The following is a 24,656-nucleotide window of genomic DNA, read 5'->3' as shown; positions in this document are numbered from 1 at the left end:
AAAAGGCAGATAGCAAAGGTATTAGTCAATCAGAAATTTAGAATCTGAATGTGTAATGTCGGAAGTTTTGAAGAAAATACATGAGGAAAATATATTATTCTTTAGTTATTTCCGGTAACTTGAGAAAAGTAAGTAAGTGTCTGGGTTCCAAATCAGCAATTGCTGATTCTGAACTTGAGTGACTTTTTTCTGATAAAGGATGAAGAAACGTTGAATAATAAAACCCTACAAAACCAAATTAAATTTTTAATAAGCTTTTTTTCATATTACATCTGATCCCAGTCAAGAGTAAAAAAAAGAGAACATAAGCCAAGAGAAAATAAAGTTATCGAAGCATTTTTTAAGTATTTGATTTTCAGGACAGACTGGCTTCAAACCTTCCCAAGGTCTACGGACTTTGCTTTTTATTTTATTTTTTTAATAAGTTGTAAAATAAGTTTGTTTTTTTCCACAGCAATAATAAACTAGTTTGGGAGATCCCCAGATACAGGCTCTGAATCTTTGAAAGCCAAACCTCAACAATAAAAACCCACACACAAAAATGTAGGTGAGACATGGTGTCTCTGGCTTGTTTTCCCTTCAAATCCTTCCCAGCTCTCGAAAGCGTCATCATAGCCTAATCGAGCGTTGCAGCACCCAAATAAAATAGATTTTTTAAAAGCCTTCTATTTACTAAGTGCTTTTTGTCAGTTTCTCACCTCTCTAATCACCCCCATTCCACTCACAATTTATTATATAGAGTGTGAACAGTTCTTGGCTTATCGTGAGTATTCAGTAAATGTTGATGATGGGATTATTAGTGTCATTATCCAGAGACAAAAAACGATGCTCGATATTTAAATCTTAACTACCTTATCAACGATTACTAGAGAAAATCAAGTGTAAGTTGAATTCTTTCAAATTGCTCTCATGCAAGACATGTGTTTATTTTTAAGCCCAAACGTTATGTCTCTCTAGCCTAGCTATATAAAATAGCTTTGCTCTCAAAGTGAATACCATGGGGAGAAAATGGGCAGGGGACTATTGTAGATTAAAAGAACACAAAGAGGCTTAACAACAAAATGCAGTGTAACTTGATTGACTCCAGATCCAGAAATAAAAATCTACGCAAGGCATTTTGGAAACAATTGGGGAATTCGAATATGGGCTGGGTATGGATGATATTATAGAATTATTAGTTTTATTAGGTATTATAACGGTATTGTGGCTATAAAGAAGGCTGTCTCTATTCTTAGAAAATGCAGGCTGAAATATTTAGGAGTAAAGTATTGTGATATCTGCGCAACTTATTTTCAAGTGGCTCAGTAAAAAGTTATATATTTAAGTATAGAGAAAAAGCAAATGTGACACAATGTTAACAACTGGTGAACCTCAGTGAAAAGTTTATAAGTGTTTATTGTACTATACTTCCAATTTTCTGTAGAGGTAAGATTTTTTAAATAAAAAGTTGGGAATAAAAAATAGCAAAATAAATAGTTTTACTGAAGAAAACACCACACATTTCTTTAAATATTTTACTGTAATAATATACAATTATACATTCTTTTTACTTATTTACACTTCATAAAAGCATACTCACTCAACATAGTTACTCAATCTGAAATTAACTACCTTAAGTACATCATTTAACTTTCAGTGCTGATGCATGAATCTCTTTATCTTAAATATAAATCAAAATAGCTTAACACCAGCTTTAAATTAAAGACAATGAGATGCCAGGTGGATCATGAGTTAGTATTTCAACTAAGTTAAAATTTTCAATAATTTCTTTTTTGCTTTTCTTTTTTGTCTAGAATAGTCTGTTTTAAGCTCAAAACAGCATCTTGAAATCCAGGATTTAAGTCTAATACTTTCTTGAAATCTTCCAAAGCATCATCAAAGTATCCTGTACCAGAACCCAAAAAAATGGAAAAGAAAAAACACTGAGTATTTCTATATATTATTCATAGCAAAGTTTGGATGCATATACTTTTGCTTTTATATTTACAAGCTTTCAACCACTCCTACTAAAGGAATATTTTCCTCTTGATAATGATGTAGGGATGTTTGAATCACAGTAACTTTGTGTACCCTTACAGATTAATACACTTAAAATTAGTTATGGGTTTACGTACTGGGATTTAACAGGTACATAGCCTAAATCATCACAAAATTTCAACAAAATCATATCACCTATTTTATATAATTACAGTAAAATTAAGAAACAGGAAATTAATATTCTTTTTAACACTTTAATGAGAAACGATCCTAACAGTCCCTTTAGTCCAAGAATCTAAAACCCCTTCACTTTATATTGTCTTGTATGCCTTCAAAGATTTTAACTCAGAAAAGCTTCCCAGGGGATCAGAAGCATTACCCTCATTTCGCAGCTGGGGATGCAGAGGCACGAAGTAATGGGATCACTCTCACTCCTGTGCCCAGGTCCAATTCCCACCCCAGTGCCCCGCTGTGGTCTGCAACACCTACTGAAAGCCTAAAATAAATTCAGGTGGCTTCCTTTGCTCCAGGCTCTAAACCTGAATTTCACATCACTTTCACACTGGATGATTGCTACATTAGCTTTACAACATTTGAGAGCTCTGAATTCACAGAATACAGTCAAAGACAAAAGGGGGGAAAAGATCCTTACCCAGCCTATATAGTATCAACCCTCTGTTGTAATATGGAACTTCAAAATTGGGTTGGACTTCTATGGCAGATGTGTAGTCATCCATGGCTTCATAAAAATCCACCCTGAAGTACTTGATTTGCCCCCTGTTGTTATATGCAGTAGCCAAATCCTCAGGGCTGCATTTGCTTTAAACAAAAAGTTCACATTAAAAACACAGTGTTGCCAAATTCCTCTTGCTTCCCCTTTCATTCTCTTTCGGGTGTTGTCAAACTCATAGCCTGTAACATGCAGTATCTACACTGAAAAACCAAGCGGAAGAAACAAAGTGCAAGGAAATAAAGCAGTGGAGTCAATTTTTGTTTAATCCTGGTTTCTACATTTGCAAGGTTATATAGCACTGCAATGTCAATCTGAAAAGCACATTCATTTTACTGTGTGTTCAAAGCCCCTGTTCATTGTCAACTTGTGTTGTTGAATATAATATGAAAATGTTTATTTTCTAAAGCACATGCCAGTGAGGCAAAGAAGACAGCTCAGAATTGAATGAAGCAAGGAGGGAAAGCCAGCCCAAAGTTCAAGTGTGCTACGGACATGTCATAAAGTGAATCAGTTCTATCCTCAAATTTTTAAATGATCTCAAAACACTGAGATTTTAACTCATTTTCCACCAGTAAAGAAACAGAGGTTAACTCTAAGTGAAAAATCAACACGCTGATCCCTAGGGAGTGCTCTCTGGGGACAGAATCGCCCTCCCTCCAGCCTCAGCAGGTATCCTTCCCAAGGCCAGACTGGCTTCCTGCTAGTGGGACATCATGGTTCTGGTCCACACTGGGGGTCCTGTGTGCAGAAACGGCACTGCATCTGAGGGCTCCAGAGGTGGTCCAAGGAGCTTTGAGTGAGCAGCCTCCTGTGAGTGGTTAGACATCCAGGCAGCTCTGACCAGCCACCAGCTCAACAGGACACACACACGCGCGCACACACACACACACACACACACACACACACACACACACGCCAGCCTCTGCTGGACAAATCTTGTACACAGAGAATATCAGTGGGCTCTGCTCCATGTCAGAGATGATTCTGTTTTCCTTTCTTTTTTTCAAAGAGGATTCTCAAATTTGAACCAAACAGGGAAGATGCAGGCTGAACTCAGCTGTCATTCTTTGTTATACTCCACAGTTCAAAGTCTAGTTCTCAGAAAATATTTGTGATCGCAGTCAGTGTTATTAAAAGTTACTTCTCTTAACATCTTGATCCTTGAGATCTCAGACAGGGACTGTAATTACTGCTGTTAGGGGCGGTACTCACAGCCTAGGGGTCTCCTTCAAGTTTAAGTTTCCTAACAATGGAAAGGAATCACTGAAACTTTAGAAAATGTCTGTTTCTGTGAGCTAGGACTGAGAGAGACTGGGTACATGGACACTTCTAGATGCCGCCAGCACCACCGTTAAATCCTAGTGAACAAGAAGGGACGCTCCGCTTATCTCTCTCTGTTATGATATAGCTGGACTGCTGCCCAGTAAAGAGTATTAAGAAAAATGTAAGGCTTTAGTCATTAAATTTCTAAGCTTCAAAACTTTGTTATAAGTGTCTTATTATCAGAGGATCATCAAATGTTTGATTTAGAATCAGATCTCATTACAACAAATTCTAAAAGCCTACTCTCCCTATGGAAATCGTTTCATATTTTAAAGACATGGGCTAACAGTTAAAGCCAAATTTTTTTAATACTGAGAATTTTGTAATGATAGTGTTTACTTGGATGGAATATAACCAAGTCACCTAATCCAAAAGTAGATTTTTTTTTTCTTTGCACTTGCTAACTTTAGCAAAGAAAAAAAAATTTGGAAATTACGTTTATGGCTAAGGCTGCACTTTTGGATATTAAAAGAAAACGTTATAAACCATTCAGAGTGGCAGGCATACAAAGACTGTGAATACTGTTTCAAAATGATTCACTGACCCATTGTTTTAAAAATAAACGAACCCTAAAAGATATATTTAAGGAAGAAAGTTGAAATGACAGAATTCAGTTTAACCATGAGTTCCTAGAAGAATTTCAGAACTATAAGGAAATTAGAAGGCTCATGCAGGCATGCTGAGCAACCTTCTGCTAAACCTCCACAGATTTTCTTTCCTATGCTGGTAAGGGGCAGAAATTACATTTGCCACACAACAAATTTGTGCTCTCAGGCTGAGATGAAAAAAGGAGGAGGAGTAACAAGACTAGAGGCATCGATGCCTGTTGCTGATGAATCCTTTTTGAAACCTACTAGATAAGTCTAAAAAATATAACAAACTAGTGAATATAACAAACAAGAAGCAGACTCACAGATATAGAGAACAAACTAGTGGTTACCAGTGGGGAAGGGGGAAGGGACAATACAGGGGTGGGGGATTAAGAGGTACAAAATATTAGGTATAAAATAAGCTACAAGGGGGCTTCCCTGGTGGCGCAGTGGTTGAGAGTCTGCCTGCCGATGATGCAGGGGACATGGGTTCGTGCCCCCGTTTGGTAGGATCCCACATGCCGCAGAGCAGCTGGGCCCGTGAGCCATGGCCGCTGAGCCTGGGCGTCCGGAGCCTGTGCTCCGCAACGGGAGAGGCCACAACAGTGAGAGGCCCGCGTACCGAGAAAAAAAAAAAAAAAAAAAAAAATCTACAAGGATATATTATTGTACAACACAGGGTATATAACCAATATTTTATAATAGCTATAAATGGAGTATAACCTTTAAAAATTGTGAATCACTATATTGTATACCTGTAACATATAATATTGTACAGCAACTATACTTCAATAAAAAATTAAAAAATAAAAAAAATTAACCTACTAGATAAGTCTATGCTTATAGAGCTTGAAACAAGAATAGAAAACTACATTTTCTATGATTACTAACTTTGGGGGGGGGTGGGTACCATCTTATTGCTTGTCCCAAAACTTCTATTAACTATTAGTCTGGTGTATGACTGAAATAAGAAAGCCACTAAATGTTTCTGATTTAATTCCATGTGAGTTTAACAAACAGGAGAAGAATCATAAGCCTCATACAGATAAGACTAGCTGGCATCCTGTCAAGAAAAATCAAATCCTTGAGGGGAGAGGAGGGTGATAGCGCAGACAACTCAGAACTGTCAAAAAACCTGCTCATTCAGCTGCCCTTTCTTTTTTCATCCTGGACCACTCAACACAATCAACAAGAACAACAAAGGCAAAACCTGCAGCGCCTGCACCTGGACAAACATCTCCTTGAGCAACAAAATACAAAGAAACTATACGGGACTAAAAAGTTGGTGCAAATTATGGACAAGATACAAGACCAAAACCAAAAACAAACGCCAACTGCCATTTCTGAAGAGCCGGGAGCAAAAACAAGGTGTCGGGAGCAAAAGCAAGGTATCGCGCATGCCCCCTGCACTCAACGCCCCCAAAGGGGTGGGCAGACCGCCTAAGCCACCCCTCCGGCCAGCCGGACCCCGGACACACCCCCTCCCCTCACCCCTTATAAGGAACCAGCTCGCCCCTCCTCGGGGAGCAAGGGAATCTGTTACTTGTGTTTGCTCCCTCCCGCTGCAGCAGGGGCCCCAAGAAAGCCTTGCCGGAATTTCTTGTCTAGTCTCATCAGTTTCTATTGATTGGGGAAGGCCAAGAACCCTAGTCGGTATCAAGGTTGCTAACATCACACAAAAAAAGACATTACATGTTCTCTGACAGAAGGACACAACACCACTTACAATAGTGTTCTCACCATAATTCTGTATCTGAATTGGATCAAACCTCAAGATTTAACTACCAACTCACAAGAAATGTAGGAGACAGAGGACCATATTAAATGACATCAGGGGGTTGAATTCAGCAAATCCAAAATACGGGAAACTCTCAGGACACATGACCCGGTTTCCTCACCAAATAAACTGCAAGGCAAAAAAGTGAAGGGAAGCCTTAAAGGCTAAAAGACTTGACGTGCAACCCGACTTTAACCAACTGCTAAAAACCAACCAAACAAGCAAACAAAACAAAACAACCTTTATTGATCAACCAGGAAAATTCCAAAACTTGACATTAGCAATTATGTGCTAATGATATTGTGGTTACACCTTTTTAAATCCTTAATATCTAGAAATGCACTCTGAAACATCAATGGATGAATAATATGATGCCCTGGATGAACTGATAATGCTTAAGCCCTGTGATGGTTACCTGGAGGTTCATTACACCATTTCCATATATTTAAATTTTTCACAGTGAAAAACAAAACACCTTCTGTGATGTCGTGGAGTTGCGGTACTGTGTGCTAGCGTGGCCCCCACGGCACCTCGCCCTCACCAGGTCTCGCTCTAAGACTCTGGATCAGAGTAACATAGAATGGGGACACTCGAGGTGAAAGGCAGCCGGCGCCCCGGTGTCCGGACACCTTCATGGGTGTCCCAGAGGAACGCGCCGAGGGCTGCGCTCTAGGATGCTCCCTCACTGCCTTTCTGGAAAGACAAACGTCTGCCCGCTGCGCCGGTGAGCTCGGGTAGCCGAAAACCAGACTAGACGGACCCTGCCGCCCACCTTGCCGAGGTCCCGCTGTGCCCACTTCTCGCGATACTTACCTCCCGGACGCCTCTCCCTCGGAGGCCGCACAGGCGTACTGGCGAACGTAAGCGGAGTACAGCGCTTCGGCCTCCGCGTACTCGCCCTTCTGGAAATGAGCTTGGGCAAGCGCTAGGGTCGCGAGCTTTTCTTGCCCTTGCTGCCCTTCCATAGCGGTCGGAGGCCTAGCTTTCCCTGTAGAACTGGGGTTGATTTCTGAGCGATTAGAGGCGGCACGACAAAGCTACTTCCGCACCCCGGAATTTAACTTGACGGCAAAAACCTGGGCTCTAGAAAAGGGGGAATTTTGTGCCTTCCGCGGACCCGTCGTCTCGCGGGATTAATGACGCTGCTGGTGGCGAGCGCAGGTGCTTCAGGAAAGCTTGGGCAGACAGACCCCTGTGAAGTGCAGTTCTCTTGTTACTGCTGGTCTCGCCTACCTGTCTCCAGAAAAGCAGTAGATCGATAGTCCCAAACTGGTTTCCAAGTCCGTGGTTACATGTTGCAAGGAGTTTGCCCTTTGTTACAGTGAATGGTGGGGGCAGGGGGGCGGTGCCGGAAGCGGAAAAGATGTAGGTTTGTTTTATGAATGGCTAAAGGACCCACGGATTTGTTGTAGCACTTTTCCGGTTCCTGCGTCCACCTGCTAGAGGTTGTTCTAAGTAGGCTGTGGTTACACTGAGACATTTTATGTCGAAATCCCATGAGCTTAGTTGTCACATGGACCTGAGTCCAGTTTCAAACACTACCATTTATTAACTCCAAGGCTCTAGACTGCAAACTTCTCAACCTTTTTGAACTTCTAGAATAGTGTAAGGATTAATTGAATAGTATTTTGTGTTAATAGTCTGGGGTCGAGGATGTCAGTTTGCATTGCCAGGCCCTTTATGCCAAAGGGAAACCCATGTAGTAATGTATTAAACACAATATGTTTAATCCAAGTAAAAATTACGTAAAATGAACAGTCCTGAGAGAACAATTCCATTTAACATAGCATTAAAAAGAATAAAATACTTATGAATTAACCAAGGAGATGAAAGACTTGGTTAGATGAAAACTACAAAACATTGATGAAAGAAAGCCATAAATAGACAAACCATGTTCGTACTAAAGCAATCTACAGATTCAATGGAATCCCTATCAAAATCCCAATGATGTTTTTACAGAAATATAAAACTCCATCCTAGAAATCATAAGAAATTTCAAGGGATTCCAAATAGCCAAAACTATCTTGAAAAATAACAAAGCTGGAGGACTTACACATCCTGATTTCAAAACTTACTAAAGCACAGTAATCAAAAGAGTGTGGTATTGGCATAAAGACAGTCTTTTCCATAAATGGTGGTGGGAAAACTGGATATCCACATGCAAAAGAAGGAAGTGGGACCTAAATAGCATATTAGAAAATTCACTCAAAATGGACTAAAGACCTAAACGTAAGAGCTAAAGATTAAAAATTCTTAGAAGAAAACATAAAGCAAAAGCTTCATGACATTGGATTTGGCAATGATTTCTTGGCTATGACACCAAAAAGACAGGCAACAAAAGAAAAAATAAACTGGACTTTATGAAAAGTAAAACCTTTTGTGCATTAAAAGACTATCAACAAAGTAAATAACCCAGAGAGTAAGAGAAAATATCTGCAAATCATGTATCTGATACGGGTGTGAAATGCAAAGATGGAGGTTCTGTGGAGCAGGTTTGAGCTGGTGTGTCCATCTACTCACAGGACGAAGGGATCTGACGTGGCGTCTCCATCACACTTGGGAAGCGCTGGTCTACAGGACACTGGAGGGCCCTGCCCCGTGACTGAGCTGCTGGGCCCAGGCTCAGTTGCTGTCCCTCTCCGACTCTCTTGCCCAGCTTCCACACAGTCCACCTGCACTCGGTGCTTTGCCTGCAGGGTGGCATCATCAAGACTTCCCTCAGCCAGCTCAGCCAGCAATACAACTATAAGATGATCTGCTGAAAGCGTCATGCTTGCCTTTAACCCCACACCGTCATCTGCCTCAAGAAGTGTGGCCACCACAACAGCCTGTGCCCTGAGAAGAAAGTCAAATAAGACTCCTCCACGAGGTCCTCCTTCCTCTGCAGGGCAGCCCCCTGCCTGAGCCCCATGGCTAGGGGCCTCAGTAAGGTTTCCCTGTCACTGACTGGGATAGTAAAAATAAATAAATAAAATTTAAAAGTACGTGTATACACACACATACACTCTACATATATATTTCCAGCATATATACAGAACTTCTAGAACTCAACTTTTCCAGAGTGGGTGTACTGCTCTGCATTTCCCCCAGCAAGGTATGAGGGTTTCAATTACTCCATATCTTCCCCAACATTTGTCAGTTTCAATTCTAGCTATTATAGTGGGTATGTAGAGGTTTCCCATTTTTCTCTAAATTCCTCTATATTTTACTAACTAGAAATTTAAACTGTGCCAAATAAGAAATGAGTAAATAAAATAAAAACTCTAATGTCTACTTTTTCTTTTAATTTTTGAGAAATCTCTTAAAAACAAAGAGCTCTTATTATGAAGAAAACTTACAGAACAGCAATTTCTTCAGTTTCACCTCTTTTTTTTTTTTTTTCCGGCCACACAGTGGGGCTTGCGGGATTTTAGTTCCCCTACCAGGGATCGAACCTGCACCCTTGACAGTGAAAGCGTGGAGTCCTAACCACTGGACCACAAGGGAATTCCCATTTCACCTCATTTTTTTCTTCTCCTAAATTCAACTGAAATATAAATTAATGCCTTTTATTTTTAAAAAGGTTATTAAGACTATTTTTACTTTCTCATCTATACTTTTTATGTACTTTTGAAATTTTCTCACATGAACATATGTTAGTTTTATACTCAAAAACCAGTAAGTGGGACTTCCCTGGTGGCACAGTGGTCAAGAATCCACCTGCCAATGCAGGGGACATGGGTTCCAGCCCTGGTCCACGAAGATCCCACATGCTGCGGAGCAACTAAGCCCGTGCGCCACAACTACTGAGCTGTGCTGTAGAGCCTGTGAGCCACAACTACTGAAGCCCGCACGCCTAGAGCCCATGCTCCACAACAAGAGAAGCCCCCGCAATGAGAAGCCCATGCACCGCAACGACGAGTAGCCCCCACTCGCTGCAACTAGAGAAAGCCCGCGTGCAGCAACGAAGGCCCAATGCAGCCAATAAATAAATAAATAAATTTATTATTTTTTAAAAACAGTGTTAATTTCTTTTAAAAAACGAACTGAGAAAATGATAAGAGTAGGCAGTAGGGGGCAACGTAATATTGCGATTTTCATTTTAGAAACTCCGTAGCAATATTTTGGAGCTATAACATCATCAAATTAGGTATTCTTGATTTTCCATTAAAAATCTGAAAACAATGTTTCCCCATTTCTAAATGTGAACTCTGTATGATCTCTAAGGAGTAATTCACTGCAACCTCCAGTCATCAGACATTTGCCTAGTATCTTTAATAAATTGTTGTTGTTTTCCTGTAGGTAGCAAAAGTGATATTGTACAACTACTGTATCTCCTGTCCCTATCTCCCCTTATCCACTCTGGAGCCCAATACCCTTCGACCCAACCCCCATCAAAATATTTACATCAAAACAAGACAAATACCATGTTAGCATGAGTTATAGATAAAGAAAACAGGATAAATACAATTTTTACCTCAACATTTATTATTTTTATGTTTTTTCACTAATGCCACATAAAACCTAAGATCTCAGCTCTTAGAATACAAAAAGATAATTTCAAAGTGTATGTTAGCAAAAACATGTATGTAATATATATATAATACATATATAAAATAAAATTAGCATTTGTGCATGACAGCAGGTCAACAATGCTATGCTGCTTGTTAGCACACTGTTTATTTGTATGGCTTTATCAATCACTTCGATCATCTCAATAGTTCGGCCTACCATGCTACTTTGAAACTTAACATAATTCAGGCCAAATTTTACGATAAAGAAAAGCATTACTTAAAGGGAGTCAGCTCATGTTTATTACAAGAAGAGAACAACCTTTATTATAATGTCTTCAATATACTGTCTCATTCTGTCTATCCAAATTCTCTCCAAGTATTTGTTGTATATAGACAATTTTGCTTCTCACTGCCCCTTTAATCAGGGGAGAATTTGTTGGTGTTGTTATCCTGAAATTTCCTTCATGTTGAATAAAACCAATTTTCAAGTAGGACAAAGGTCTGTCCCCAAGACATTACGGCAGATCCCTAAAACATTCACAGATATAAATCCCAAATAGTCATAAGCTTTTACAGTAGTTGGAAAGATATGTCTGTGTGTGTATATATATATATATATATATACACACACACATATATATATGTGTATATGCATGTGGATATATGTATGTGTATAAGTATATATACATACATACATATACATATGTGATAATCTAGGTCTACAAGGTATGAGAGGTTGTTTTTAGAGATTTTGGTTTCTTGATTAAACTGAACAAGAAGTAGTGACAACAACTCGGGATCTATCTGAAATAATTAGTTGGAGGAAAAATTCTAGCACTCAGGTAGCAAGGAATCAGTGGCAAATGAGAAGGCTCCAGAAGAGAGTTCCCATAAGATATGTTAGGAAAAGTCTGAGGAGTCAACAGCTGATTTTGGAATTGAAGCAAATGGGAGTGTAATCAATAAGTAACAGTAAGGGCTAGAGAATGACAATCTAACTTTGAGTTCTCAGCTGATTTCTGGGATGAGAAAGGGAAAGAAGAGATATTCAGGCATTAGACCATGGACCAAGAATCACAACTCTGAACATGCAGTCCTGCAGGAATTCCTAAACCTACATCCCTGAAAACCTCTCTCTCATTGATGAAGCAGAGAATAGTTTCATTCCTGAAAAGAGAAAGTCTTGTGGGAAGATGTAATTAAGTTCAACAGGAGATATATTCCCTAGGGCTGAGATCTTAGTTAGGATGTTGTTTTCTGATTTGGGGGAATACTGCATTCTGTTACAGACAAAAACAAATGAGATAGATGAAATTCACTGTCTTAAACTTAGATAAGTTAGAAACTTATGAGACATGTTAGACAAAGTAAATAGAGCATATATGTGTGACTATACCTAATATTGACAAGGCACTAAAAATACAAAAGGCAACCAAGGCACTGAATATTCACGGCACACTAGGTATGCATAAGACTTAACAAGTGCTCAATACGCGGGAGGTCTTAATTCAATTACCCACTGATGACTCTTATTCTGGTCTGTCCTCTGCCCAGGAAATACAACTGAATCCACAACTGCTCAGCAGGCTCACTGGCACCTACAGCTATGACCAGGTAAAACTGCCTTTTCTATTGAGCAAATGTGCCTCACTGGCCTCGGGCACACTCCATTGATCGGGTCCCCCGGCTCAAATCTCAGCTCTGGTCCTCTTCCTAGCCACACTATCAGGGGGAAGGCGATGAGGCAGAGTAAGAGTCAGGGCATAAGAACAGATTACAACTCAGGAATCAGGAACTGTGCTCTCTCTACCTGACTGGCATCCTATACTAACAGTGTTAATCTATCCCATCACTTTCTCCTTGTTCTTCACTGTATATTTCAAGTTGATTCAATAAACCATGTGATTTGAGCTTGTAACCCTTTCTGTTCCGTGACCTCTGGAATGCCTTGCTTGGTAGTGTATTTGGAGGCTACCGTTATATCAAGGCAACTTCCCACAAGGCATGTGAACACAGTCAGAGACTTCGAAGATTTCTGGTCTTCTCATTTTATTTAGTGACAGGAGCCTGCTATCTATTATGAGCTCATTTAAGCTCTAAACTTCTTCTCATAGCTCACTATTCTCCATCTGCATCAGGCTTAACTTGGCTCTATAGGACCAGAAGCATATCACATTGAGAGAGTTAACTAACCTAAGTATTGAAGCTGCAATAACAACCTTGCATATTTATCTTTGTTGCCTCTGCTAAATATCAACCAAACTTCAGCAAATAATCTTGACGGAATAGTGCTTAAGTCTGGCCTGAAACCATAAAATGAGAGGAAGTAAGATCGTGAGAAATGGAGAATATTATTAGCTATATAAAATAGGTAAGAAATTACCCATTACTGATTACAATTTTTTTTTTTAATTAATGACAGTAAGTCAAAACAGATGCATATTGAGAATCACTCCCCACAACCCAAGAGTTGTTTAAAGAAAGGATCCAGCTTGGTGACAATGTTTCAAGTAAAACTGCAGCTACAAACTAGATGTTTTTGTATAAATGTATATCATTATAAATTCAGCTAAGTGTTTGGCACAATAACATGAAGAGTAAAGTACCAAATGTCATCTCTTAGATGAATCTAAAAGGGTAGATTAAAAAGGACAAGCTATGTAAAAATTAAGCTATTAGAAACAATTCAAATTGTAAAAATCTATGTCTTAAAATGCCTTCTCTTCACTTCTGAAAATAAAATAGAGAAGACTTTCAATGCTTATTTAATTAAACACAGCTAGAGACAGTGCTCATTTTGGTATTACAACTGTTTAACCTCCGTCTAATACAGGTTATGTCAGTTCCCTAAATTCAACTTTGCCCCATTCCCATGTTTCCCCCATCCCTCCCTGCTAGTAACCGTGACACTGTGAGAAAAATTTTCTTATTTGGAATATTTCCATAGTATCATATAACCAATCACAAGATAGATAAATAGATAGATAGATAGATAGATAAATAAGACAGACAGGCAGATAATATGGTCCATTGCCATACATTTATATGACAATCAGCATCATTATTTCATGGTTGTATTTTTACACAAAATTTTATATATGTATATATTATGTATTTTATATATATATAGAATTTTTTATAAAAATACAACTGAAATAATGATGCTTATTTACATAAATTCAACATTGTTATATAAACACTCCTATTATATATGCAGTTTGTCATTTCTTCATCCCACTGCACTATGGCATAAGGGACAGAAGTTATAGTTACTTATTTCCTGAGCCAGGACACAGTGCTTGCACACACTGCATGTCCAGAATTGATATTCAGTGACCGGGTTTCCTGTGGCAACACATGTCGGCAGCTTCCCTTCCCCTCTGTAAAATAAGAGGGGACAATTACACTTTGAAACTTCTAATTCCTCAAAACTTCATTACACTACAAAAACTGAAGAATGAAAAGCATTTCAAGATAAGTTTCAAATAAAAAACTTTCCTTACAATGAGAAAATCAAGTATTAATATACTTATAAGACTAAATTAAATAGGGTATAATGTTAAGGTAGATTACTTCAAAATTTAGTGCTTTAATTATTATATTACACTATTTAGATATAAAAATCCAAGCTTCTAGTAAGGTGTTATAGAATGACATCTACTAGTTACATTTAGCCTACCCTTCAAGAAAGCTGTCCAATTCAGATTTTCTGTTATCTTTTGGAGTATGCTTGGTGAAGATTTCTAGAGCAAGATTTTCATATTGCTGTTTCTGTTCCGAACTGAGGGTCTCTAAAGATTCAAGTTTAATAAAAGCTTTTGAACAAGTGCCAAAAGCCCTACTGGCACATGCACAGAGTGCTAACAGAGAGTAGATCTCAACGGCAGGGATGATGTCTTCATAGTCTCTCAGGTGAAGAGCTAGGAAAGAGAAGAAAATTTGGATTTTTTAAAGCAATCATGATATCTTGAACGTGCATGGGAAAAAATCTACGTTAAGCTGTTTCAGTTTAACCTACATGAACTTTAGCAAGCTTAAAGAAAACAATGGTAGGTGCCCAGAGAACAAGTAGGAGGAAGGAGGCTCCATGATCTCCACATTCTGTAACTCCAGCTAACAGCTCAGGGCCTATAAAAATAACCATCATCGAATGATGCACATGGCTGTGCCACTTAGAAATATATACACAGACCAAAAATAATTGGTGTCAAAACACCCATCTTTTGTTGCATATAAATATGTTAGAATTTCTGTGGATTCTCAAGATATCATGTTTCTTTTTGTTAAAAAAGCAAAGCATGAAATCATATGTTTTCTCTTTGTGTTTCTTTGAACAGATTATTGCTTTTGTTTGTCTTACTGAAACAATAGAACTTTGAGAAAAAAAGAAGTGAAAATGAGACTGTAAGTTGTCAGTTCAGACAATTTATTTTGCCAGCTACCATACCTTATTTTCAATTTTTCTATGCTGGAGATATAATCTCTTTCTTAAAAATGCACTGCACAATTAATATCAGATTGGTAACCAAATTGTATCTTTTTATTCTCTAGACCTTGCAATCTTAAAAATATCTTGTTATAGTATGATATTGGAAATTTCACAAAACAATTTAAAACAACATAATCATGTATTTTACAACTAGATTCCTATAAACTGGTGCTGGGGTCAAGTGTTTACAACAAAGTTCAGTGGAAGAAATTTACGAAAAGGAAATTCATTGAGTTACAATAAAACATACCCTCTAATTTCACAGGTTCACAGGCAATAATTTACAGAGTACACATTGTTTCAGATCATTTTATCACTGAACGACAACCATATTAAAGCATATGGATATCTTCACCCAGTAGGTAAAGAATCTCAAGTTAAAAGTCCAACTGATCTTGTAATATAGTAAGTCTAGATACTGTGCATAAATTATAAAAAATACAACTATTTTAAACAGTGCATAACTTATATCACATATTAACCAGTTAAAATTCAATGAAGGTAAGTTATAAACATACAAAAATAAAAATGATTCCTATGTATAGCTGATAATCAATTAGAAAAAAAAGGTACATTCCCCAGTGCTAACAATGACAAAAACAGGAATCAGCTACAAAAGAAATGTACAGAAAATACAATAAAACTATAGAACTTTAGAGAGAAACACAGATATACAAAACGTTTTTAAAAATTGATGTTTCTGGATGAGAAAACTCAATATTATAAATATATCAATGATCCCAATATTAATACATTAAATTAATGCAATTCTAATTCAAAATCCACTAGGACTTCACTGAAACTCTTCCCACCTTCAAAAAGATTCTAAAGTTAATCTGAACGAACAAATGCAAGCAAATACCCAAAATGTTTTTCATAAAGGAAGAGGAATGAAGGATAACAGAAATTCCAGATATTAAAATGTAAAAGTAAGGTAAATAAGAGGAAGTACAGACACAGAGGTCCATGTCTAGAAAATAACAGCCTAGGAAGAGATTAACAAAATGTGTGAATTTAGTTTCATAAAGGTAGAATTTCAAATCCATGAGGGATGAATAAGTTTTTAATAAATGGTTTTGGAATAACTAAGAAGTTAAAATAAAATACAATATTTAATAACCTTGAAGTAAAGGACTTCCTGAGCATGACCCCTATCAAGACTGATTGATAGGACTATGTAAAAAGCCACTGTCAATATCATCATCATGACTACCACTTCTCGAGGGCTCACAATATCCAGGCACTATAATAAGTAAATTTTCTTTTCATAAATTTCTCACTTAATCCTCAAAACAACCCTATGAAGAAGATCCTATTATCCCTACTTTTCACAAAAAGAAACTGAAGCTTAGAGAGGTTAAGTAATTGTAACTTATAAATGCCAGGGAAAATCAACAGATATGACAGAGGGTTGCTATATATAATTTCTAAAGAGCTCTTACAAAAAAATGAATAAAGAAAAAGAAAAGTCATCACTATAGAATTCCAGAAACATTCAAATAAAAGAATTTCTCTAAGAAGGTTTCTTTTAAAGATGATGCCATTGTACTATAGATTGATGATGTATTGGGGTATGATGTGTGCTGGTGATGGCTATTTCACAGTGGCCCAACCAATGTGACCCAGGGTGGGTGGTGACAGTGCCGGCAATGCTGTCATGGCCCATCTGAAAGCGCTGTAACGATTTAGTCATTCATATGCTTTGGTTTATAACATAATTCTCATAACTATGCTCTTTTGGAGTTAACCTATCTAAACTTGAAGATATTGTTAATCCAGAAATGAAGATCCTGATACTACATGTAAATAACCTTCTATAAATTATAGTACATAAATACGATGGCACATTATATAGGTATTAAAAATGACAACATAGATCTACATTTATCAATGTAGAAAGATAACTGCAATATACTGTTGAGGGTAAAAATCAAACTCAGGAGCAACATACATTGTGTGATATTATTTTAAATAAAACTGTATACAATTTTATAGGCTTGGAAAAAATGTCTAAAAGGAGGTTCACCCAAATGTTAGCAATGATTATCTCTGAATTATAAGATTATTTTACCTTTTTTGATTTTTTTCTGTTTTGGTTGAAATTGTTATGTAAGTATCAATTTTATAAAAAACATTTAACATACAGTTAAATGCTATAGAAATCTATCTACTAATATCGAAATATTTTACAACATATCATTATGTTTTTTTAAAAGTACATAAAAGTATGGTTTGTTATACTCTCAATATTTTAAAAAAACAAATTATTTCTAAATATATATACTTATTTTTATTTAAATATATATTTTATATAATTATTATACATAATGTAATACATATTACAGATATTAAATATGTAACTATTTATAGTTTATATTTTATATATATATATATATATATACACACACACATACACACACACACACACACACACACAAGGATATGAACTGGGCTATTAAGTGTTTAAGTGATAGTGAATGCTATAAATGTTCTTTTTGCTTATCTCAAACTTCTGGTTTTTCTGTGAACCGTATATATTGCTTTCCATGTATTAAAAAATAAAAAGAACTTCAAAAGGGAATGTGAAAAACAGATCATAAACAGCAAATCTCAAATATATGAAAATAAATCCACAGAAAAAAAGTGTTATTGAAATCAATATAAGGGCACCTTGAAGGAGCTAGCCCTTCATCTACAATTTATGATTTTTGAGACATGTTATATACATTAGGTAATATGCCCACCTGTCTTCAATGCATTGTCAACATAGCCCTCGTAGAGCTGCCTCTGCGCCAGTATGAAGAAGTGGTAAGCCTCAGCCCCTCTCCAAGCATTATCTGTGAAACGACTAGTTGTAGACAGAACTTCTTCTTCCAGCAAACCAGCCAAAGCAGAAGTGGCCTACAAGTAAAGCAGACCCACTTTTTCTGTCAGCACAACCCTAACAATGGTCCTTCCAATAGAGATGATTTCTGAAACTGGTATATCAATACATTAAAATAGCTCAGTTAGCAGATTTTATCATTATAAAACTGTCACTACAGACTTAATGTCTCCATTATAACTCACATTTTGTTAAATTGATATGATCAAAGTTTTTCTTCAGTTTTATTGGGGTATAATTGACAAATCAAATTGTAAGATATTTAAAGTGCACTTCGTGGTGATTTGTATACGGGTACATTGTGAAAGAACTCTCCTCCCCATAGTAACATCAAATTTTTAAATAGAATTGATTAAACTTTAAGTTAATGTAAGGCTTATCTGTACATTAAAATAATATATATATTCTAGGAAAGTTTTTAAAACTCACTGATTAGAAAGGATTTACCAAGTAAGGAATTTAAGCAAAGATTACAGATTAGTAAAAAAATATAATTTTCAATATTTCCAAGTTGAAATGTCTAAATGTGAGCAGTAATTCCAAATCAGTCATTCCTTTTCCTCATATCATTTAAGAAAATAAATGCAAACAAGTAAATTAAATGGCCTGTCCATAAAGAGAAGTTTGATAGTTCTTTTTTCCTTAAACACTTCAGATGACTTAATGTTACTTAATGTTCTACCTTACCTCTGAGCTCTTTCCTTTAACTTTTCCTCGCTGGGCATTTTTCATTTGCTCATGGTACTGCTCTATAAGTAAAGCTGATAGTACATAGAGCTTCTTAACACGTAAAGGTTTAGTTCTTTTCTTTGCCTCTTCATCTGCAATCTTTAAACATTTAAAGAATTGGGGGAAAATATTTCTCAATCTATACTTGTACAAATATTATCATTTCTGAAATACGATTCTCTAAAAACAGGAGCAAAGTCAGTAGGGTGGAATATAAATACCACCCATTTTCTTTTCCATAGTACTGATAAGTACTTAGTTCTTTCCTTAGTATTTAGCCATTAGAGTTATAACTCAAAACAATTTAAGAAAATAACAGATGCTGATAAATAATTAAATCAAAATGAAGAACGCTTTCATAGAGTGGCTAGTATTTTATATAACAAAGAGATTTTTAAAATAATGTTCCAAGTACCCAGAGATAAGATGGCTTTAACATGGTATATCCTTCAGAAATTTAAATTTTTTTAAATGATTCGGAGGGAAATTTTTCCTTTGTCATTAAATCAAATGGGAAAAGTATAGACTAGAATGTAAAATTTGCATACATTAATACTGTTACTAGTCACGTTCCCTCCAAATGCATACTATGAAAAGTGTAACGTCGAGATTGGGATTGACATATATACACTAATATGTATAAAATAGATAACTAATAAGAACCTGCTGTATAAAAAAAAAGTGATATATAATAAAATCTTTCTTAAATAAAAAAAAAAGTGTAATGTCTTTAAAACTTGCACATTTAAAAGGACTTAAAGTTTTGTTATCATCAGGATTTAAATTCCAGTTAAGGGAATTTGTACTTTATGGTCCCTGAAAATTCTATAATTCCCTGTTAACTTCGGTATTAAGTAAATATAAAACTGCTTAAGCATCAATAAGGTGCTAAAAGTAATAAACAGCCTTTTTAGTAAAATGTAATAATACTAAGATAACACATAGTTATAGCAGTAATAAATGAGAGGGATTTTGCTATAACAAATATTTGTTTCCAAAAAACGGAAAATGTATCCTTGAGTTATAAGAAAACATTGGTAACTAGAACAAGCCAAATACTCACCAAGATTATTACATTACCTTAAACATCAGCTTAGCAGCATCATAAAAGTAACTGGCTTTCCGATAGAGTTCTATGGCATCAAGAATTTTATTCTTTTCCAATAAATGAGATGCATACCTCGCTAACAGGGAACCAATTTCTTTCATATTATGACTTTTAGCCAATTCAACAGCTTTGTTCCACTGGGGAAAAAATATATATAGCATACAATTACCCAAGCATTTATAGTCAGATATGTCTTAAAATACATACAATAAAGCTTTAAGTTTATAATAATAAATAACACTATATCAAAATAAAAAACTGGTATATGTTTTTAAAAATCACTTAAAATCAGAGCAATTATAAATTTTAGGAGTCAAACATGTCAAAATAATCAAATGATCTGAGACTGATTTGCTTAAGAAGTACATCTGAAAAAGAAAGCATCAAAGTTTATAATCACATTAATCTTATAATTCTAATTTTGCACAAACTATGAGCAAGAAAAAGATACATTTGTTTATAGAAAAAAATACACAATTTCAGTTAAGAAAATGTCCTATCAGATTTAACATTTAAAAGTTATTTTTATAAAGCAAATGGAGCTTTATAAAATACTTCAAGAAAATACTTAAAAGAATACATTGATAGTCAACAATTTCAACAATTCTGCATTTTAATTTTAGTTAAATTCCAGCTCTTAAAAGTATCAAATATGTGTTTTCTATAAGGGGAAAGGAAAATAGATTTGCCAAAATAAATACTGATAAAGTAACTCAATTCCTTCCTCTTGCAATGACCATTAACTGGTCCTTCTTTGGAAACAAAACCCAAGCCTAATAAAATGCAGAAAATTATGAAATTACTTCCAGACAAAAACTTGCCAGACTAAAAGCACAGGGTTTGTTCAGGTTCCCATACTGAGTTAGTTATGAGCGGGTCTCCCTTAATGGTAGCATTTCAAGAGGTAAATGCAAATTCCAACATTTTCTCAGTCCTCAACTAAGTAAGAGACTATCTGGCTCCCTTCACAAAATCCATCTCAAGCTCTCCAACCCTTACAGGCAACAGTCTTTAAAGCATCACTATGGGTGACTTTAATTTTCAGTTCCTTACTCGGTTGAGATGTACACAGGTATCCACTGCTGCCTTTGGTTGATTACATTTCAAAAACGCAGTCACTGCTTGTTCACACATTCCAGCTCTCACAAACATTTGTGCTACTTCCTGTGGATAAAATAATACTATCGATCTCATAGAACAAGGAAATCACTTATATTTTAACTTATAAAACTCCATAGGGACATAAGAATATTAAATTTTCTGGTGGCTACAGTAATTTTTCTTTTAAATGGACGTAGGGGCAGGGGCTACAAACCAGAAGAGATGCTAAAACATCACTTTTTATAAAATCTGGGCTTCACTGGCTCACAGCACAGATCTTATTTTCAACCAGGTTTTGAAGATACTGCACTCTTACCTTCTCTCAGTGCAGTAGCTAGCTTACAGAAATACCAAGCTCCAAAACAAACCCCACGCTAGCAAGTAAAAAAAACCCTTTAAGGCAATTGATGTTATACTCAATGTCGATCATTAATTAGAGGTTTAAGGGAAACCTGACACTCAGAGGGCTCTCAAATCCCTCTATAAAGCAATGCCCCAGACAAGTTGGCCATTCATCAGTTCGGGAAGCTGGACCAAAAACAGAGGAGGAGAACCACAACAACCACTGATCACACTCCTTGGGCTGTACTTCCCATCTTCAGAATATCACTTTTTTTTCTTTCTTAATATCTAATTGGTCAGCGTTTTCTCTCCCCATCCCTACTCCTAAAATATTTTGGGATATATCATAAAAGTACAATTTTGTACCCAACTATCTTTTTCAAAGTAATGCTTATATTTTCCTGATTATAAAGTAATACATTCTTATGGTAAAAAAAATTAGAAAATATGAAAAAATAAAGGTACACATAATCTTATTCCCATAAGAAACCTCTCTCTCTATTCTGGTGTAATTTCCTAATATCTGTATCCTGTGAATATATATGTATATGTGTGTTTGTGAATATATCGTAATCATATTATATATAGTTTTGTATCCTGTGTTCCTCACTTAAATATTTTGTACATTTTCCCATATTATTAAAAAATCCTCCAAAACTTGATTTAAAATTTGCAGTACTACTGAAATTTTTTAATTATTTTAAATATTTAATTATTATAGCTATAATTACTTAGTACTTAATCAGTAATATTACTGCTCTGGATACCGTACAGCAACATTTTTTTCTGCATCATCAGACACACCTAACAGATGACAGTATAATGTCAGATACACAGTCCCTAATCCCAGGGTTGTAAGTAATTTCAGTTTTCCTACTCAAATGAACGTATAAGATTGAGAATAAGGGTGTGTAAAAATGCCATTATTACAGGGATAATTGCCCTAATTCACAATAGAGAAAAGAACTGAATTAACAGAATTCTATACTCATCTATTAAGTAACCGACAAAATTTCGTAGCAGAATCCACAACTGATATACGTCCAGACCCTGCAGTTGAGAGCTACTACCTCTCCAGGTCTTGTACAACTCAGTGATTTACCTTTCTGATAAAACAAATAAAATACAAGCTCACTTACATTATTCAACAATTAATTTAAAGAGCCTTAAAAAGAAAACTTAGAACAAAGTTATAGAGAGCTCTGCTTTTAGTTTCTTTTTTTCAACATTAAATCCTTTATTATTAATATAACCTAATAAAAGTCAAGCTCTCTTGACTTTTATTGCTAATATAACCTAATAAAAGTTTATTGTGAACCTAATAAAAGTTTAAGCTATCTTAAACTTTTCTTATAGCAAATTTCAAACATACATACGCACACACTACTCCCCAGATCATTTTGAAGCGAATCTCTGACATGTCATTTCATCTGTAAATATTTCACGTGTTCAGCTAATTTTTTAAAGCAAGTTTACAAAACTGACAAGCCTACACAAGACTGTGATCATGTTAAAATAGTAGGAATATGACTGGTTTCTTCCTCTCCAGTTTCAAGCATTCTGTAATACTGGTAAATTGTTTTAATAACTAAAGCATCATTCCATGCCTAAGAAACTGTAAAGTTTTAGTTAATTTTTAATTTTCTATATTGCAGTGGACATTTCCAGACTACGACATAAAAACCTTATAAAGTAACCTAACAACTCCAAAAACTGAAATTTATAATACCTACTGGAAGCAACTTGTGGTTTTCTGGAAGTGAATTGGCAAGATTCTCCAATCCCTCATAATCCTCTAACATATAATAACACTCAGCTAAGCGTTCCTGGTTCCGGCCTTGTACATAATATTGTACAGCATTCAACCTATGGAAAGAAAAAAAACCCTTTTAAAACTAATGTGAATCTCCTCATAAATAAGCACTTTTACTAAAAATGTTCTTTCATTAGAATGCCAGCACTAGTATTATTCCAATCATCTTTAGTTACAGCATGTCTTTGAAGCATATAAATTGAACAAAAAGCAAAACTAAACTAAAGACTGCATAGCATATTTTAGTTACAACATTCTTTGAATGTTCTTAAGAAATATGTTTTAATCTGATATACAGTTGTATTTCCAAACACTGACATAAATAAATAAGCATACTGATCAAAATAACTTAACAATAAAAGTCAATGATTTCTGAAAATAATCTATAATAACAAAAGAAAATATAAACTGTGGCCTCAAACAGTAGAAAGCTACCTGGAACTACAGTATAAGTCTTCTGGGTTTTGAAACTCCAAAGTCTTACAGTGCTTGAAGGATCTCTTGCTCCTCAATGTGAATCCAGAGCTATGTGAATTTTGGGATCTGGAAGGATGGTCTTCATTTCCCTAGCATTATTTCATAGGGAAGTACTCAGGCAGTTACAATTTTAAGTGCCAAATGAACGGATGAGGGGGTCCAGATAGGTTACCTACCACTTTTGCCGATCAGCAAAGTAGTCTCCGATGGCATTGTGGGCTTGTTCAAGGAGACTGTCATCCGCATCACCAGATCCAGTTTTCAGGAGTTGGAGTACTCGAAACCAATCTCCCAACTTCAGCCGGAGGCCAATAGCCAGATCTCTACAAAAATTGACATTCACTCATTCATTCACCAAGTATCTATCAAGTGCCTACTATGTGCTAGGTTCAGTTCTAGGGCACTGAGAATACACAACAGTGAAGAGACAGATAAGGTACCTCCAAACATTTTAGAAATTTAGCCTCACCAGGTAAGAGGCAATGGAGAGAACCTGCAAAAGGAAAGAGGAAACAATTTCCTGCCTCTTATTATCCTAGACTTTCAATTTACTTGGCAAAATAATGACTTAAATAATAATCACTTCTTTTCATCAATTTCTTAAGACATAATCAGACTTATTTCATGTTTACATGTTTGGTTTTATATTTCTTTTCAGGGCTTGAGTTGTATTAGCAACCTCCTGAAAGTACAAATAATAAAAATTAGATATAATGTTCACAGTTGAAATGAAGTTCATACAGTATTTTATATAAATAAAAATGAAATATAAAGAGTAAAACTCAATCCCTACTTTGATTTTTATTTCATGCTCCTTGAC

The 24,656-nt window shown here is 35.9% G+C and overlaps 2 protein-coding genes across 8 annotated transcripts in view; both read right to left on the bottom strand.

The window, feature by feature from the left end:
* Nucleotides 1–1,500: 1,500 nt before the first annotated feature.
* Nucleotides 1,501–7,739, bottom strand: TTC32 (tetratricopeptide repeat domain 32). Its single transcript, XM_067703640.1, has 3 exons — nucleotides 7,214–7,739; nucleotides 2,630–2,796; nucleotides 1,501–1,885 (listed from the first exon to the last, which is right to left on the bottom strand). Exons 1-3 carry the CDS (start codon nucleotides 7,363–7,365, stop codon nucleotides 1,758–1,760), a joined length of 447 nt encoding a protein of 148 aa, XP_067559741.1. The 5' UTR covers nucleotides 7,366–7,739; the 3' UTR covers nucleotides 1,501–1,757.
* A 2,628-nt stretch (nucleotides 7,740–10,367) lies between these two features.
* The window catches only part of WDR35 (WD repeat domain 35), a 62,959-nt gene continuing 48,670 nt past the window's right edge, over nucleotides 10,368–24,656 (bottom strand). For 6 of the 7 annotated variants that reach the window (XM_067703632.1, XM_067703634.1, XM_067703637.1 and 3 more), the window contains 8 exons: nucleotides 24,013–24,159; nucleotides 23,280–23,412; nucleotides 21,157–21,267; nucleotides 20,076–20,240; nucleotides 18,954–19,094; nucleotides 18,127–18,283; nucleotides 14,573–14,813; nucleotides 10,368–14,273 (listed from right to left, as the gene is read on the bottom strand). In XM_067703632.1, coding sequence (XP_067559733.1) covers nucleotides 14,123–14,273; nucleotides 14,573–14,813; nucleotides 18,127–18,283; nucleotides 18,954–19,094; nucleotides 20,076–20,240; nucleotides 21,157–21,267; nucleotides 23,280–23,412; nucleotides 24,013–24,159 — 1,246 coding nt within the window. In that variant the 3' untranslated portion in view covers nucleotides 10,368–14,122. The remainder of the gene's footprint in view (nucleotides 14,274–14,572; nucleotides 14,814–18,126; nucleotides 18,284–18,953; nucleotides 19,095–20,075; nucleotides 20,241–21,156; nucleotides 21,268–23,279; nucleotides 23,413–24,012; nucleotides 24,160–24,656) is intronic. The other variant, XM_067703636.1, reaches the window with a different exon arrangement.

This window comes from Pseudorca crassidens, chromosome 14, assembly GCF_039906515.1.
Source record: "Pseudorca crassidens isolate mPseCra1 chromosome 14, mPseCra1.hap1, whole genome shotgun sequence".
NCBI classification, from domain to species: domain Eukaryota; kingdom Metazoa; phylum Chordata; class Mammalia; order Artiodactyla; family Delphinidae; genus Pseudorca; species Pseudorca crassidens.
The sequence above is the reverse complement of the archived record's forward strand: the minus strand, read 5'-3'. Positions and strand labels throughout refer to the sequence as shown.

Bases quoted from the DNA above. Each gene is read 5' to 3' on its own strand.
- TTC32 (XM_067703640.1), bottom strand. From the start codon at position 7,365: ATGGAAGGGCAGCAAGGGCAAGAAAAGCTCGCGACCCTAGCGCTTGCC. The intron at 2,797-7,213 runs GTAAGTATCGCG...TTTTGTTTAAAG, and splicing joins GAGGGAGAGGCGTCCGGGAG to CAAATGCAGCCCTGAGGATT. The intron at 1,886-2,629 runs GTAAGGATCTTT...GTTCTGGTACAG, and splicing joins GTTGATACTATATAGGCTGG to GATACTTTGATGATGCTTTG.